This window comes from Chinchilla lanigera, unplaced genomic scaffold (genome assembly GCF_000276665.1).
Source record: "Chinchilla lanigera isolate Chin_1 unplaced genomic scaffold, ChiLan1.0 scaffold00040, whole genome shotgun sequence".
Lineage (NCBI taxonomy): Eukaryota > Metazoa > Chordata > Mammalia > Rodentia > Chinchillidae > Chinchilla > Chinchilla lanigera.
The window spans coordinates 9,494,219-9,512,371 of NW_004955441.1; the positions used below are offsets into that span (position 1 = coordinate 9,494,219).

At 48.7% G+C, this 18,153-nt stretch overlaps 1 protein-coding gene and 1 long non-coding RNA gene across 2 annotated transcripts; one reads left to right on the forward strand and one right to left on the reverse strand.

Moving 5' to 3' along the window:
* Positions 1–1,264: 1,264 nt before the first annotated feature.
* LOC102015457 lies at positions 1,265–18,007 on the reverse strand. The gene is made up of 3 exons (XM_005391046.1): positions 17,699–18,007; positions 17,006–17,536; positions 1,265–1,597 (listed from the first exon to the last, which is right to left on the reverse strand). The coding sequence occupies exons 1-3, from the start codon at positions 18,005–18,007 to the stop codon at positions 1,265–1,267; spliced, it is 1,173 nt and encodes a 390-aa protein (XP_005391103.1).
* Positions 11,767–15,396, forward strand: LOC102021283. The gene is made up of 2 exons (XR_262065.2): positions 11,767–14,336; positions 14,866–15,396. It is a non-coding gene; the product is annotated as an uncharacterized LOC102021283 (long non-coding RNA).
* Positions 18,008–18,153: the final 146 nt, after the last annotated feature.

An 18,153-nucleotide genomic window follows, 5' to 3' on the forward strand; every position in this document is an offset into this window, starting at 1 on the left:
AATTCCCAGTACCGGAGAAAAACCAAAAAACCAAAAGAGAAAGAAAGAATAGATTAGCTGTTGGGTAGAGTGGAAGGTATAGTGAAGGCAAAGATGATTAAGACGAGTTCTTGGAGCATCTGATGAGAGAATCCAGTGAGGTAAGCAACGGTAAGATTTGCAACAAGGACTGTGGACCAATAAAGAAGGACTGTAAAGGCATTTGTTAGCTGTTGTGGGAAGTGGAACTGGGTCTGTAGTTAAGATCTGCAGCCAGTCAGTGATGGGATTGTATTTCCGGGGCATTATGGGGTGTTTGTGGGAGTCCATCCACTGTAGCATAGGAATATTACAGGACAGGTGATGGTAGGTATATGTGAATGTTAGGCTCTATGATGCTTTCTTAACAAAATAATGTTTGCTGAGATCAAATTCTTCCTGTTAACATGGTCATACAGCACCTTACACTGACCATCTGTAACACCGCGAGTGAAATGAGTGTGTGGTTCTGTAACTCTTTGTTTAATGTTTGTCTGCCTTACTAAGATGGGGGCGGGGGGGCTCCCGGTGTGGCTCATGCCTGTATCCCAGCTGGATCGCCAAACGCGGACCAGGGCTGGACACATGGGACGCTCTCAGTGACTGCTAATTGAACAAATAGGTGCACATAGATCTTTAACTGGATTAGTTACATGACAGTCAGAGTACTCCTCCCTAGTCCAGACCCGAAACCCGCAGGGCAGCTCCATGTCTCAGGATGAGCGACAGTTTTGTTCCCCAATCCGAATTCTGTTTGGATGGAGGTGTTGCCATCTGGTGGCCAAATGTAAGAACTACATTGAAAGAAGACGCTTATCCTGCTTTTTCTGCAGCCTCCATTGCCTAAGGGACTAGAGACCGACCAGGGACCATTGGCCCCTCTCAGCAGGCACCCCATCCCCCAGCCACAAGGAGCTCAGCCCCAGCTTTTCCACTGCTCAGGAGTGGAGCAAGAAAAGGCTGGGAGACGGAGTTTGTACGAAGCTGTCCCTTTGCGCATCCTTCCATCCAATGCCGGCGGCTCTGCTCCTCCCCGCACGCTCCCCCTGCCCGCCTCCCCCCGGGGCTCAGTCCCTCTGCTGCCTGACTTCGAACTCAAGGCTTTGTCCTTCAGAAAGAGTGACTTGCTAGGGGTGGGGGTGAGTGGTAGGCAAAGTTTTCATATGAGAAACTGATGACCCTGTGAGGGAGGGTTCGCTTGAGGTCTTAACTAAAACCAGTAAGGAGATCGGCTAGGGCTGTCAAATCAAGACTCGGGGCCCTGGTGTGCGGCCGAGGCACCACCGCACTCCCGCGGCGCCTCTGGGCAGTGGGCATGGAGGGGATATTTGGGGGTGTCAGACTTACTCCTTTGTCTATCTTGCCACTGACAGATGGCCCTCTGCGTCCTCGTCCTCCTCGCCGCTTCTTCTTCCCTCAGACTTTTATTATAGTCCAACATTGAAACCCAGACTCTGAAACAGAAAACGGAGTTCTGCCTGCGGTCCAAATCGCGTTCACTGCTCGAAAGTGTGAGCCTGCCTGGCTCCATGATCCAATTCTTTGCTGTGCTCTTCCTGTACGCCATGCACTCCTCTAGCTGCAAGAAAGTCAGCAACAGATAAAGCTGGCAAGAACCACTACCCAGCGGGATGTACGTCCTAGTGGAGCACCTTTCCACGGAGCTTTTTCCCTGGAACTCCTCATCCTGTGCCCTCTACCGGCACCTGCGGTGACATGAGCACCTCCCTGCCGCCTCACAGAGCAGCGTGCATGTGAGATTTAAGAGGGCTGAGCACAGAAAGGATTGGTTCATAGGAACACAGTTGCTCTCCCCATCCATAATATTTTTATGGGTTTGGGATGTGTGACTTTATATTTCTATGGACCATGTTTTATTTTCACTATGGCACTTAGATGGGGGGACAGTGACGTAGTCAGCTTGGATGTATGGCAGTCACCTGTCACCTCCCAGGCAGCCCCTTAGATGGCAGTGCAGAGGCTGTCACAGCCAGGGGAGGCTGCTTAAGGACAGTGGATCATTCCTGAGTGTCTCCTGTTGATGCTGCTCCTCCAGTGGACAGCCAGCCTCCTCGGCAGCTGCTCACAAGTAATTAAAGATTTTCTCACTCCCATAGCATCACGCTCTGTTGGCAACTGGCACAGCCCAAATTGGCACCACTACCAGGGAGGAAAGGCATCCTCAGTATTTATGATGTTCTTCATTAACTTTCCAGAGGAAAGCCTGATTTTTCTAACAGCACTAGAGGCCCTTCCGTGCCGTAGTCTAAACAAGGTTGCTCTCAAACAAACAAACAAAAAAAAAAAACAAACAAACAAACAAATAAACAAGGTTGCTCAAGGGCAAAGTCAAAGGACATAAAGTACTAGAATCCCACCATTAAAGCCTTCCCCTCCCCCTCCCCCTGTCCTTCTCCTTCTCCTTCTCCTTCTTCTTCTTCTTTTGAGACAGGGTCTCACTATGTAGTTCAGGCTGGCCTTGTACTCACTTTGTAGCCCAGGCTAGTCTCGAACTTGTAATGATCCTCCTGCCTCAGCCTCCTGAGTGCTGGGATTACAGATGTGTGCCACCACCCCTGGCAAAAAGCGTTCTTCTGAGGCAGCTCTGAACTCGTGCCCAGCACCCTGATCCTGCCCTACCTCAGGGTGGAAGTTCTCCCAGCAAGTACAGTCAACGCCAGAAGAGGCCACCACAACCTGCCCCACTATGCCCTTCATTTAGGAACTGACCATTGGTCCCAAACTTTTCTTCATGGCTCTTCCCAGAGGCCCATAGTATTCCTCCCTTGTACTCAAAGTTCTTACTGCTGGTGGGGAGAGTCAGGTTTCCCAAGGGATGCTTATTATGAATAAACAGGCTGTACCATTCTTAAATTAGTGTCTCTTGTTCCCCTTCTCGAGGCCAACTGGAAACAACCCAGGTCCTCAAGTGGGCAAAGCAAGCACTCTTGCACTAAGCTACAATTTCAGGCCTTTCTACATTTTATTTTGAAATGGGGTCTCACTTAGTTGCCAGGGCTGGCTTTGAACCTGTGATCTTGCTGCTTCAGCCCACAAGTAGCTGGGATTGCAAGCTTGCACCACTCTGCCCAGTTTAAACAAAATTATTAATACAATATGATAAGTCACAGAACAGAAAAACTGGGGTTGACATGGCTCAGTGGGAGAGCACTGGCCTAGCATGTGTGAGGCACAGGGTTTAATCCCAGCACTGAAAAAAGGGGGGTGAGAGAAACTGATCGATTAATGAAATAATTCTGCCGCGCTGACACACACACATATCCACAGCACGCTCACTAATAAAAACAACTGGGAACATAATTGAATGCTTCGTGTGGGTTGTAAGGAAACAAAACGAGGACAGTTGACAGGGAAGGCTTTTCAAGCTCTAAAGCAGCAGGCGAGACACCCATCAAGCAATCTTGGCTGGAGCGCCATGAGCAAGGACACTCCAGCCCCCTCCCCAGGTCACGTGGGACACGAAAGCCGCCCTCCCTGGGAAACTGCACGCCTTGGCAGTGCTCTAGGCAGCGGCGGATGAAAGAACCCTGAGAAGCTGGGTGCGGGCTGGGGCTGGTGGAAGGCAGGCTACTAAGGACAACAGCAGATGCCCAGTGGCAAACGAGAGGGGACCAACAGCCTGCAGAGAGACAGGCTTTTGTCTAAGCAGAGGCGGCGGCTGCGCACATTGGAGGCTGGGGTGCAAGTCTCAGGAGGGGAGGGTGAAGAAGGAGCGCCGCTGCTGGCAGAGGCACAGGAGAAAGGGGAGAAGGCCAGGCTCTGGCAGGCAAAGAGGCACTGAGAGGAGCGTTCACAGCAAGACGAAAATGGATAGTCTGCAAAACCTCTAACTTCACTTGAACTTGTCAGAACTCCAGGGTCGCAGCTGACGAAAGTCAGGCACCTCCAGGGAGAGGCAGCGTGTGTAAGCCCGGGCCCATGGGCAGCGGAGTGAAGGGTGAAATGTCAAGCACCACGCAAGCGGGAAGAAGTCAACTAAAATTGTGAATGAACTGCCAAAGGCTGAGTGTGGGGTGGTGGGAGAGTTTCCAGGAATACCACAAACAAGAGGAGTTAGCACCTATTCATCCCAGTTTTCATCTGGGATAAAATAGCAAGACCCAATTCTGTCTGCAAGAAACCCACTTTAAATACAAACATAAATATGAATATAAATATAGGTTAAAAGCATAAGATGACGGTCTGGAGATATAGCTCAGTAGTAGAGTGCTTGCCTAGCACGTGTGAGGCCCTATTTCTATTTCCAGTACCACAAAATTGTAAAGTACAATATAATAAAAGAAGGAAAAAGATATACTACCCAAACACTAAGGAAAACAACCACAGTGACTGCATTAGCATCAAGCACGGTAGACTTCAGTACAACAAACATTAACAAAGATGGAAAAGGATGTTACTTACTGAGAAAGGGGTCAGTTCACCGAGAACACACAACAATCCTAAATTCCTAGCACCTAACAAAGGAGCTTCCATATAGATGAGGCCAAAAGGAATGGAAATGAAAGGAGAAACTGACAAATAATAGTTCAGAGCTATAATTAGGTTATGAAACAAGAAGACAGAAAATCAGTTAAGGATATAAAAGATCTAATGTCACTATCAATGAACTTGATCTAGCTGAATTTATAAATGCTCCATCCAAGGTGTTCACAAGAAACATTCACCAAGATAGACAGTATTTAGAGCCATGAAAAGCCTAAAGAATCCTGAAAGAATTGAAATTATACAAAATCCATTTTCTGATAAAATGAAGTAAACTGAAAATTAACAAAAAAGATGCCTGGGCATCCACTGGAAATTTAACAACTGGTGGAAACATATGTTAGTCAGCTCTCCGTTACTATGGCAAAATATCTGACATAAACAGCTTACTGGAGGAAAGATTTATTTCAGCTCATGGTATCAGAGATTTCTGTCCATAGTCCACTGGCTCCATTGCTGAGCGTGTGGCCGGGCAGAACATCATGGCAGAGGGTATGGTGGAATAAAGTTGTTCATCTCATGGCAGCTGGGAAGCAGAGGCAGCAGGAAAGAGCCCAAGAGGAGGGGATCAGGGACCGGATATAGTCAAGGTCACACCTCCATGATCCATCTCCTTCAACTTCCTGTTCAACCCCACTATATCCAGGCCCCACTTTCTGTTCCCATAACCTCCCAATAATGCTATCAAATTATGATCTCACCCATGGATTCATCTTCTGATGAAGTCAAAGCCAGCTTGATCCAGTCATCTTCTGAAATCCCATCTTCTGGACATGGGAGTTTTGGGGGGAACATTTCAGATCTAACCCATAACAGAATATTTATTAGATTTTTGTTGTCTAATGTAAGATATAGCACTCTGCTCTACCACTTCAAGAAAGAATCCTTAGCAAAATCAAACTACTCATAGCTCACTAATGCTTTATTTACCCTTTGGGCTGGCAAAGTATGGCCCATGGCACAAATCTGGCCTCCGTCAGTTTGGGTCTGGTCTGCAAGCTATGGAGATTGTATAATTGTAAGGTTCATGAACACTGACGAGTACCCTAAAGCAGTCTGAAACATTTCCCAAGCCCACTTTCACCTTATAAGATTAGGAACTGCTTCCTCCTCCATAAAAGTTTGTGACACATTCCCTTTACTTCTTCTTTAAACATTTGATAAGGCTGGGTGTAGGGTGCACGCCTGTAATCCCAGCACTCAGGAGACTGACAGGAGGAGGCCAGCCTTGCCTACCTAATGAGTTTAAAACCATCCTGAATTACAGAGTGAGACCCTATCTAAAAAAAAAAAAAAAAATGGTGAATTTCACCAGGGAAGATTGGACTGTCTTCACAAGAAGGTTTTAAATTATAGATGTAATTTCTCAGTAGCTCTACAGCTATTCTGATTTTTTTAATTTATTTTTTATTTGGCATGGCTAAATCATTCCTATGTGTTCATCAAAGCTCCCAGCTGATATCCCTTTCCACCAACTTGAAGGACATCCTCTGATTTCATAGAGTTCATCATACTGATCTTGAGGACTTTCCACTTATTGTTTTTCTGAAAATACCTTTTTTGTTTCCTGTTCTGAAGTTCAAGCCCAGGGCCTAGCACCTGCTGTGCAAGTGCAGCAGCCCTGAGCTACACACCAGCCTCCAACACTCTGAAGGACTCTTTTTGCTGGATATAGAATCCCAAGTTGACACCTCTTCTCTTACGCCACTTCAGAGATACCATTCTGCTGATTTCTGGCTTTCATTGCTCTTGGTGAGAAATTAGCATTCATTCTTATCTTTGTTGTCTGTATGTAATGTTTTTTTTTTTTTATTCTGCTTGCATTTACAATTCTTCTCTCCATCATTAGATTTTAGCAATGTTTTTCTTTTTAAATTAGGTATACTTGACAAAATCATATATTTTGAGGTATACAAGGTATCTCATGTTTTTAAGTACACGTATGTTGTGACATGATTACTACAGTCAAGCTAACTAAATTATCATTACCTCACAAGCTTAGAGCAATTCTTAATTTCCTCTGCTTAGAAACACTTCATAATAGCACATCAAAAAATACTTTAAACAAAAAGAAAAATGTGTTCAGCATCTCAGTCCAAGAAATAGATTAAATCAGTTAAGTAAATACCATTGTAGAGAACTTCTTGGTATCTTTATATATTACTGTATTACCATATATTACTATATTAATGTATTACTATATATTACTTTTGGGGAAAAAAAAAACAGGCAATAACACATATACTATTTTGTAACCTGCTGTTTCACTTAACCAGGTGTAGTAGATAGCTTTTAGTTAAATAAATTCATGCTAACATCATATTAATGATATAACTAGTAACTCTTTTTTAATTCCCATTATTAGATTTTAGCAATTTCATCTAATGTGTCACAAGGTGGTTTTCTTTATACAGTTTGAGATTTCTTGGATATTTGAATTTATAGCTTCCATCAAATTTGCACCTTTTCAGACTTTTTTTTTTTTTCCAATGTGTTTCTACAATAGTCACTCTCTTATTTCTTTCTGGAACCCTAATTATGTGTTTGTTGGTCATTGAGTTTGGGGGCTTTCGTCAGGGTAGTTTCTATGGCTACCTGTGTCTATTCACAGATAATTGCTTCTGCAGTTTCTAATCAATGTGCTGTTGACGTGGAGCCATTAATTTTTCACTTTAGCTATTGTGTTCTTTAGTTCAAAAAACATATAATTTCTTGAGCCTTCTTTAGCTTCTATACTTGTCTTCTTATCATGTGCACATTTTCCCTTAAGCCCCTGAACATCTCTATACATTGATGCAGACCACTATGAAGCAGCCCTGAGCAGGACTTAAATTAACCAATTGGCTTTTCATGTTTACTTATGAATCTGTCCAAGGTCAAGGCTCCTTGTCTGGAGATGGGCAGTGGACTCATAGTAAGTGAACCTCTGTGAGTCACTAATCCCTACTGAGACCTGTAATGATGGATGAAGCTGGAAAGCCTCAAAGGATAAAATAAGATCACAGCCAAGGATACCTGGATCCAAACTCAACTAGATAAAGACTTTAGCCTCAGCCATCTCACTCTTGGATGGATTAACTTAATACCTTACTTGGAGAAGTCCTTGAGCAGTTCCTGGCTTTCTTGAGTACTCCCCTCCCTTCTTCTGATAACTAAATGAATACAGGCCACTCAGAGAAAGTCTTGGTCTTAGCCTGAATCTCAGATTCTATGAGAGGGCTTTGATCCTCCTGGAGCCCTGAAATCATTCCATTTGCCTCTTTTATTTAGCCTTCACCCTATACTCATTCAGGAGATTGGGGACCTGATCAGCCCGCAGTAGCTAAGGGATATTATTAACCTGATAATACATAATAGTTTTTTGAAAGTAATTGCACCCTAATTCAAGAAATAGATATTTAGAGATGAGGCTTTGTAATTGATATTCTCCCGGTACATGTTGTGCTTTTTTGCATCTTAGCTTGCTGAGCAATTGCTGATTGGGTACAACTGGACGGTGTGAATGTTCAGTCTCCTTGGTGAGCAGCTGCATTTTGTTGTCCTTTTTCAAGAGTCCTGAGATGGGGGAAAGGTTGGTAGGTGAGTTGTTTACAGAGACACTAAAAGCTTCCCATGCTGTCTACATGCTTTGTTAGGGTGGGTCTCTAGGTCACCCTATATTAGAAGGGATATTGCCCCCCCATCCCACCCCAGGGACATCAGCAATGTCTGGAGACACTTTTGGATGTCACAATCAGGCAGGTGCTACTTGTATCTGGTGAGCAGAGGCCAGGGATGGTGCTAAACATCCTATAATGCCCAGGACAGTCTTCTACAATGAATAATTATACACGTACAAATATCAACAGTTGCAAGGTTGAGAAACTGGTCTAGCATATCTGCATCCTAAGGCCAGTTTTGTCCCATGCTATGGACTGAATGTTTGCCCCACAGAAATCCATACATTGAAATCCTAACTCCCAAGCTGGAACTTATTCATACAGTGCCTGCCTAGCACAGGTGGGGATCTGGCCTCAACCACAGCACTGCAAAAAGAAAAAAGAAAAAAAAATCCCAACTCCCAATGTGATTGTATTAGAAGGTGGGGATTTGGGAAGTGACGAGGGTCTTGAGGTTGGAGCCCTCACGAATGGGCCCAGTGGCCTGTAATGGGCCCTGGAGAACCCTCTAGCCTTTGTCTGAATACAAGGAGACTGCAATATGCAACCCAGAATCCAGCCATAGCAGCTCTCTGATCTCAAAACCCTTGAGAGCCTTGAGAAATAAATTTCTATTGCTTATAAGCCACTCAGCCTGTGATATTTTGTTACAGAGGCCTGAACAGACTCAGACATCCTACTACTAAGATTTCCAATGAATGCTCTACGTGTACAATACTGTCTCTCCACCCTGCATTCTGGCAGCTTGGAACTTGAACGTCGCGAACCGATGTGCACTCTAGCAGTCGTTCTGCTCCCAGCTCCCTGGTAGTTTTTCCAGCAGCTGTTCTTGCTGACTTAGCGGAGTCTTACCCGACACAAGCACCGCTTAGTATCTGGCAGAACTCAAAGGAACCCAGTGCAGATTGCTGGCACTCCTTTTCTACACACCTTCTTCCTCTCCCGTACTCTGTCCACAAATTCCAGCGGCACCCAAACTCTAAGTGAGGACCCTGAGTCTGTTTGGTGCCCCCTTCCTTGTGCCCAGTATGTAAAGTACCTCCAGGCAGAAAGCCCAGGGGTGCAAAAGCATCACCACACTCCTCTCCCATTTCCACACACCTCACAAGTCCAGGCATTGTCTTTGTTCGGGGCTCTTCTCCCAAGGCTGTTTACGTAATGAAAAATCGAGATAGTATCTCTCTGTGGACCAAAGGGCAGGTTTGTATACTGTCCCATGTTATAATGTCAGCCAGGGATATAGCACAGTGGCACAAGCGCCTGCCTGGCAAGCGCAAGGTCCTGAGTTCAATTCCTGGGACCAGAAATAAATAATTAAATAAATAAATAAAAATAAAATAAAAATGTCTCCATCTGGAACAAAGGTTAAATGGGCTGACTGCCCATTCTGAATAATTCTCATTCCCTAAGCTCAGGGTTCCCCTTCTGTTTTTGTTTTTTTTGTGTGTGTTTTGTTTTGTTTTTTTCTGGTACCGGGAATCAAACTTAGGACGTCCTGCTTGCCGGGCAGGGGCTGTGCCACTGAGCTAAATCCCCAGTCCCAGGGTTCCCCTTCTGTAATGCAGCCCACTACAAGTTCAGTCACTTGGACCTCTTCACATCACCGAGGGAGCTGGGAGTTAAGGGTCTAGTGCAGATACTTCCACACTGGCCACCTCCGCTGCTGTAATAAAACCTGCCTCTGACTTACTAGTCTTTCGTCTTTTGCCAACATCCATGAAATAGTAACATGCTAACTCCTCAACTTGCAAGTAGTGGAAAAATCTCAGATTTCTTCACAATTCTTCCCACACCTATTATGTGCTAACTTCTAGTTGTAAGAGGTGTCTCTCTCTCTCACACACACACACACACACATAAATGTATATCAACTGTCCCTTGTGTAGTCTACCACCTAGCATGAGAATCAAAGATTTTTAGAAGACAAGCAAACACAGAATTTTAAAATGGCAACAGTACCAAGAAATAAATAAATCACAACAGAGAATGCCAAGAGGGATCATTTTAGACCGAACGGTTAGGAGAAGCCTCTGTGAACAGGAGACATTTAAATTGAGTCTGAAGGCGCAAAAAAACCAGATATATATGACAAGAACAGGAAAATGCTTTCCAAGCAGAAGCAACAGCATCTTCAAATGTCGTGAGACATCAAAGAGGTAGGTACGCTTAAAGGACTGAAAGAAAAGCTAAGCCACAGGCAGGTGCAAATCAGTTTCCTCAACTCTGACTGTCTTTTAGAGTGTGCTCTGGCACCTGGTTTAAAATATCAGCGCCCTAAACCCCTCCCAGACCAAGTAAATCACAATGCTTAAGAATGGAGAAGAAGGCAGGGGAAGCCAGGCGTGGTGGTGCACCCCTGTAATCCCAGCACTCAGGAGGCTGAGGCAGGAGGTTCCTTGCAAGTTCGAGACCAGCCTGTACTACAAAGTGAGCTCAAGGCCAGCCTGAACTACATAGCGAGACCCTGTCTCAAAAAGACAAAAAAAAAAAGGCAGGAGGTGAGGTCTGACCAGAAATGGTGGTCCCTGGTGTGTGCTCTGGAGATATATAGGTCCTCTCTTAGCCTCTCCTTTCTTCCTCTGCTTCTTAAATGCCATGACAGCTTCCCTCCTCCCAAGGCCCCTCTACCATGCCACCCTGCCTTGAAGCCAGCCAACTATGGACAGAAACGTGGGTCAAAGTAAACCTCTCTTAAATTCTAGGTGTCCCAGCAATGACTAAAACAGATCCCCAATATTGCAATGGCAAACAGAAACACTGAAACAACACCCAGGATTTGGAGACAGATTTATTTAACATCAGACGGGCACTGACAAGGAACCAATCCTTATAAAAATGTCAGGCTTCGAAGGCTCAGGGAGAGAGGGGTTTCCCAGGGCTGCAAAGGGGAGGACAAAGGTAGAGCACTTGGTGGTCTTTGATTGGTTCTTACAATGCACATCATAGTGTCCAGCTGTGCATCACAGTGAGCAGCGTTTCTAGGAGACAGGAGCAACCGGAACTGCAACAGGAACTATCACCTGGGCAACTAGCAGACTGGCTGGGGTGCATTTTCTGCACAGTACCACAAAAAAAAGGTGAAGTTCAACCACTGATAATTTTTTTTTTTTTTTAGGTTAACTAGGAAAATTTATTGGAGAATAGGAATGAGGAGTAGGGGATAGGAACAGCTCCTGAGAAACAAGAGGGGTCCTGAATGAAGGGTTGCCCTTGTTTTTATATTTCTAAGTGATTCTCAAGTGCAGCCAGGGATTAAGGAGTGGCTGACTGGCTCTGAAATCCTTGTAAGATTTGGTTGAATCCTTGCAAGATTTTGGTTTAAGAACTTTAGATTTGAGTTAAAGGGTAATAAAAAGCCACTAAAAGGATTTCAGAGTTAGTTTTTGTTTTGTTTTGGTTTTTTTGGTTTTATTTTTTGTGGGTTTTTTTTGTGTTTTTGAGACAGGGTCTCACTATGCAGTTCAGGCTGACCTTGAGCTCACTTTGTAGCCCAGGCTGGTCTCAAATTCACAAGGATTCTCCTGCCTCAGCCTCCCGAGTGCTGGGATTACAGTCGTGCACCACCATGCCTGGCCAGGATTTCAGAGTTAAAGACACCTATCTGATTTATTTTAAAAGGTCCTCTGGCTACGATGAGATGAGAAGAATGGGTTGGAGAGCTGAATGGTGGGAACGAGATAGGTTTGGAAGTTTGAGACGGTCTGAGCAAGAGATGGAGGCGGCTTGGACTAGGGTGTGGCCATGAGAATATCAGGAAGCAAGACCGGATGAGCAGAGTGGAGTCAGGTCACGAGGACTCATAAACATCAGGTTAAGGAAATCACACTTTATCCTGAGAGTATTCAGAGAAAAGCATTTAAGATCCTGAATTAGGATTACATCAGGTGAAATGTAACAGAAAACTTAACTCGCAGTGGCTTATGCAAACAGATTTATTTTCTCATATAAACAGGAATGTATACATAGTATCACTTGGCTAGCTGCTCACACAAATGTCAGAAGCCACATCTTGGTCTTTCCCGCATGGTTGAAAAATGATTGCTTCAGCTCCTGCAATCACATTTAAGGAGTTATGTCGGTAACCTGGTCCACCAACCACAGTAGATTTTAACAGGCAATGATAAACACTTGCACAAATCACTTCCACTATTTTTTTACTGGCTACAACTCCTTTCTCTAAAGAAAGAGTGAAAAAAAGAAAAGATGTGGCTTTTTCCAGACTTTATCATTCAAGATATACGAACTGCTAGAGTTCTCGAACTAGTAAGCAACATCCTCAAAAAGGTGCAGGCTGGGGTCATTGGCAAAAGCGAAAAGAGAAGAACTGAAATAGTGAACAGTTAAGAGCTCTCACTGCAATCAGTGAGCGGAAGAAATGAACTGAAATGAAGAAAGAAGAAAGGAAGAGTTTAATTTAAAGAACATGTCTACTCAGAGCTGTAGGCAGAGAGATGTGCTTCTGTGCTGTTATGTTAACACAGATCATCTTTGCAAGGATAGAGAAATGCACATAAGTAAACATGCTTCTCTGCAGATTGCCTTCGTTCTCCTCTGGATCCATGACCATGACCTTTATTCATTCATTCAGCAACTACCAACCGAGCCCTTCCTTTGTGCAGGGCAATGTGGCAGACCCTACAGGGGACATAGCACAAGTCAGGCACAAGTTCTACCCTTAAGGAACTGACAGAGTAGAAGACACAAGCCCCCAAGTAGCTAAGATGCAAGTAAGCGCATGATAAATGTCAGCGAATTACACAAGCTCACAAGAGGAAGTATTACCTTAGCCACAGAGATAAGAGGTAGCCTCCTGGAGAAGATGGTGTTTAAATTTGTTCTTAAAGACTCCATAAGACAAGGGGAGAGGTATAGGCAGGAGCATTCTTGGCTCCTTAGCTAGGAAGAATGGTGGAAAACAGCTGATCTAAAGAACTGGTTTTATTTTGCAGACTAGAAAATATGTACTGGACTACCGAAGGTGAGGTGCTCTGCTAGATCCTGAGTTTCTACAGGTGATTGTGTCTGTGTGTCTGTGCTTCAGATATGTGTGCCTGTTGTGAGCATGTGTATGGGTCACTGTGTGTATAAGGCCATGTCTCCCCTTATGTTTTAATAACTGGCATTTCGGTGTGTTCGTTCACACCAGCCTGAGTGTTTGTACTTACATGTGACCAGCAGGTGGCATCACAAAATCACAACTAGCAAGACAAGTCCCACCTTCTTCCAGCCAAGGAGCGCTTCAGAGATCACTAGGCCCTTGTAGAGGCCGGAGATGTCCGCCTCCTTCCATCATAAGCATTGTTTACCATTGTGGTCCCTAGCCTAGTACAAGACCTGACAGACTGAAGATGATAAATATGTATGGAATGAACTGATAAAATGCTAGCACATGCCCCCTGGGAGAAGTGGGAGCTAGCTAGGGGAAGACAGCAGTACAGAGAGGCTGGGCCAGAAGCAAAGACCCCCACCGGAAGTGCATTTCAGTCACACTCAGATAGCACGGGGTGGGGGGTACCGAAAAAATCAGCTCAGCCTGAGGGTTCCCCTCTTCATAATGAGGCCTCTGACCCTGACCCTTGACTTCAGGTGACTTATTTGGTGCCTAGCAAGCACTAAGACCTGGGGGAAACACCACCTCTGCCCACCGAGAGCTTACAACACAGGAAAAGACCTAAAGCTTATTTTACAATGACAGCCGATGCAACCCCGCCCTCCACGGCTGAGGAAGCTCCTTCCTACCCTACACGAGAAGGGCTGCTCCGCGCAGGACTGAGCCATGCACAGAAAGGTCCTCCTGGCCCAGGGGACCTCTAAACCCTGGCACCTTCTCCCTGACCGCCCAACCCACCCAACCAGCCCAGTCGCCTTAGAAGACTGTTCCTCTCTGCCATCCTCCCTCTGCCGGGTTCCCAAAGTCTCACCCTTTTCCAGAGCCTAAACCTGTATGCTCCCCCCGCTTTCGTCAGTCTGTCCAGAAGGAAGAGGCCTCTACCTGCCACTCACATTGTCCCCACCTGAGAACTGCAGCCCATGTGTGCATCACAACTAGGACCAACAGAGACATATTCAGGAGTTCCCATCTCAGACCCGCCGCACCTTGCGAGAAACCGGAAGTGCAAAACCCGGACGCGGTTGGTGTGTGGAGTCCTGGCCTGGGTGTGTCCGGCTGCAGCTGCCCCTCCCTACCCCTGCCCCCCAGCCCCACCCCGCTGCCTTCGCCTCGCTGCATTCTCGGAGGTGTCCACAGCACACACTACGGGATTTGCCCTGCCTTTGCTGGTTAAGGCCTCCTCAGGGCCCCAGGAGGAATCCTACAGACCTTGGTGGGCACTCGGGGCCTCCAAGAACAGCCTCTGCTCCAGCTCTGTGGCCCATCCCTCCTCTGTACCCACACGTGCCACCCACCAGGCTCCTGGGCTGCTGTTCCCACTTCTCCCCTACTCTGAGCTACAGTCACTCCTTCTCCCTGGAAGGCCCTCTTTCCCAAGTGACCATCTGCTGTCCAAGGTCCACTTTAAACCCCACCTTTTCCCAAGGTGAGCTGTGGCTCACCGTCCCCTCTCGGCAGCTGTTACCCTGAGCTTTCTTTGGTTACTATTACTGTAAAACTTTATTATTTGAACACCAGTTCCTTCCACTCAAGTCTAAGCTCTGCAGGGGAAAGATGTGTTTCTTCTTCGCCCAGTATCCAGAACCAGTTTGACACGGAGCAGCTCCGAACACACACAGGAGGAAACAACGACCTAGTCTGCAGAGACCCAGTACTACGAGACCCAGCTCCAGGAACTGGGGGCAGCCCGGGGTACACAGCGCTGAGGCTCTCCCAGGACAGCATGAAAACAGAAGTTACACAGAGCACCTGTCAAGGGCCAGGTGCCCCGGCCCCAGCTCCACCCCCTCAGGCTCCCGGCCTCCTCAGTGCTCCAGGACCGACCTTTCAGAAAACCTCTCTCCTTTCTCCCCTCCCCTGTACGTTCCTCCCTTCCCCTTGCCTTCCTTCCCCTGCTGTCCCATTAAACCCCGGAGCTCCTGCCCACAAGTCCCTGGGGAGAAGATAGCAGGGCTCAGAGATCCCACCCTCCTCCTGAGCCCAGGGTGAGGAAGCAATTACTGGTGGTCACAGTCGTGGTCAGTTCCTGTTTCTACAGCAAAAAGGCCATAATCTGTTCCTTTTTCTAGTGAAAGAATGTCGTTTTGACATCCAGAATATCTAGAACCACGCTACAGTGTGAGCTGTCTGTATGCAGGGTCTGCCAAGGCCACCTGGCGTGGCGCCTCGGGGGTGAGGGTCTAGAGCCAGCCCTGGAAGTGACTTCACGTGCCTTGCCGTGCCCCAGCCGCACTGTCACCCACCTCGCCCGTCTGGGGCGGACGAATGCAGGACAGGCTGACTCTAGGCTCCCGGTTCCTCTTAGTCGGAGGAGAGTCTCTGTCCGGGCCTAAGTCCCACTACTCGGTTCCCCTTGGAAAGGGTGGAAATTTAAGCTGGTTGGTCACTTGGACGCAAGTGATGTGAGCCAGTGTCCCTGCCCTGCTTCAAGTTTAAAGGCACCCTGGGGGTGTGGTGTAGAAGACAGACACACCATGGCCATTTCTACCCCAGCCTGGGGCCAGGGTACTTCCTTCTTTGGAGCCCAGGCCCATCCGGAATGACTGGGCGGCCTCACGTCCACTCCTGAGCCCTGGGCTGAGAAACAAGGTGGGCCAGGTTGCGAAGTATTGGGAACGGGAGGACGGGATGGGGATTTAGGTGCATCTCAACAAAGCCACGCTCCAAGCCTAGAGCCGGGATAAGGAGGAGGGAAACGGGGAGTAGGATCAAGGTGTGAAGTTCGGGCTGGTCTTAGGAAGACAATGGCACCCAACCCAGGCCCTTCTTGGGGGTAAGAGAGGGCAGGGGAGGCTCTGCATGGCAAGTTACGCATGGATACACAGGCAGCAGTTCATTCATTCTACCAGCATTTAAGCAGTCTATGACTCAGCCAGTCCTGCCTGGCAGAGCTGCTGTCTAGCTTGGGAGACAGCTTTATAAGCACACTTGTATAATCCTGCGTGAAAAGCGCAGTGAGGCCCACGGTGGAGGCAGGCAGAGAGCATAGAGGACATGGAGGTCCAGGAAGAGTCCGCAGTGAGTAAGAGTCCGCAGCTGAGCGAGGAGCCCATTCACCGGCCCAGGAGGGTGGGGAGGGCCTTCCAGGTTGAGGAGACACAAAGGCAGGAAAGGTGGTGCAGCACCCACCTGGTGAGAGCTAGGGCACTGGGCCAAGGTGAATCCTCTCATCACAGCGCAAATCGTAAGCGGGGTGCAGTCACTGGGGCCACCTTCCTAGCAGAGGCTGCACAGACCCCACTTAGGGTCCTCCCTCTACCCCGCCGTCCTCACCCCCAGTTACGCTTTTTGGTTGTGTCCAGGGGAAGCAGGGAGCTTTCTCAAGTTCTGCTGACTCCAGGAAGCTTTCGGTTCCCTTCTCAGCCTCCCCACAGCACAGCCTGACAAGGCATCCTCTGCTCCTCGCCAGGCCCTTGCTGCTCACTCGGACCCGGTCTTCCGCGCTCAGCTCTGCTGCCCTGCACCCCACCCGGCCCTCTCGGGACAGCCTGGCACAGCGGGCTCGCAGGGGCCACCCTCTCTCTCTCGCTGTCCCTCGCCAGCCAATTCCCCGCTCTGCTCCCAAAGACTGTAGCAGAGGAAGGCCTGCTCAGCCAGCCCTGAGGACTGGGCCTGGAACTTGAGGGTAGCAGTGTCCGGAGCTTCCCAAAGGCCGAGGCCAGTGAGGCTTCGCCGCTGCCAGCACAGCCCGGGTCCCCCGCACCCTTTTGCGCACCTTGCGCGCCCAGGAGCCCGGCTCCCCGCAGGCCTGAGCGAGCGACGATCCGGAGCCGGAGGCTGGGCCGAGAGGGGGACCCTGAGAGCTGAGCCCGCGCGCCTCCACGTGGTCCCCTCTTGCGGTTTCCCGGGACCTGGGGGCCTCCAATGCCTGCGGCGAGTGGCGGGAGCTCCCGGGAGAGGTCCCCGCGGCGGTGCCCAGGGCCCCCTGCGCGGTCCCTGCCCGCCCGGCAGCGCCGAGGGAGGAATCCCAGCCATTTCCTCCGCGCCGCGCGGTATGTGGCCTGCGCCAGCCGACCGCAGCTCGGCCGGGGTGGGGGCGCTGTCCCCAGCCGCGTCCGCCAGCTGCCCCGGCCTGGCCGTGACGCTCGAGACTCCGGGCCTTCCGCCCCTTAGTCCCGGGGATCCCCGCAGCCTTTCCATCCGCCCCCCAGCTTGGCGCACGGGCGCCCCGCAGAGTCCACCGAGTCGGTTTCAAGCTTAAGTGCACACTGCCTACGTCACCTTGGGCCAAGTGCCTTAAATTGGTCTTCAAGCCTCAGTTTTCCCATCTGTAAAATGGAGACATGGCGACGATGACTAACCAACCCATTTGTGCCGGAGATTCAAGGAGAATAGAGGAGCCCTGCATAGGTGTCAGTGATGGCTTCGTTTCTCTGGGCATCACCACTGCCCTTCACTCCCCACCCACGATTGCTGCCCACCAGTCCAGGAGGGCTCCACAGCGGGTGCGGCGGTGTCCACCGAGGCCGGGGCCTCCCACGCTGTCACCCAGCTGGGAAACACCTGCAGGGCCTACGGAGGTGTGGCCCTCCGTTCCACCCCCTCTGCCCTCTGAGCCTCCACCACTGGGCTCCTGAAAGGCCCGAAGGACAGCTATTTGTTTGCTTTTTTGTATGATGTCACTGCTGTCTGGGGCAGCCAGACAGGTAGTGATTGGGGAAAACTGACGTGCGGACAGCGATCCCGGAGCGCAAACGTGGACTCTGTAGTTTTGCATCTGAAAAAAGTAGCCGCTACCCCGTGCTCGCTGGGTTCCCGCCAGCCCCGGGAGACCTGGTGGCGGGGCTCGCGCCCCCTGCCGCCCGCACCTGCCAAGCCCAGGCCTTGGCCGCCGCCAGGGTGGCACCACGTGGAGCTGGAAAG

What these genes read in the sequence shown, in the direction of transcription:
- LOC102015457 (XM_005391046.1), bottom strand. Translation starts at nt 18,007, where the DNA reads ATGCAAAACTACAGAGTCCACGTTTGCGCTCCGGGATCGCTGTCCGCA. An exon ending in TGGACTGGTGGGCAGCAATC is followed by an intron (nt 17,537 to 17,698) that starts GTGGGTGGGGAG and finishes TGAGGCTTGAAG; the next exon opens with ACCAATTTAAGGCACTTGGC. An exon ending in CGGGCTCCTGGGCGCGCAAG is followed by an intron (nt 1,598 to 17,005) that starts GTGCGCAAAAGG and finishes ACTTTCTTGCAG; the next exon opens with CTAGAGGAGTGCATGGCGTA.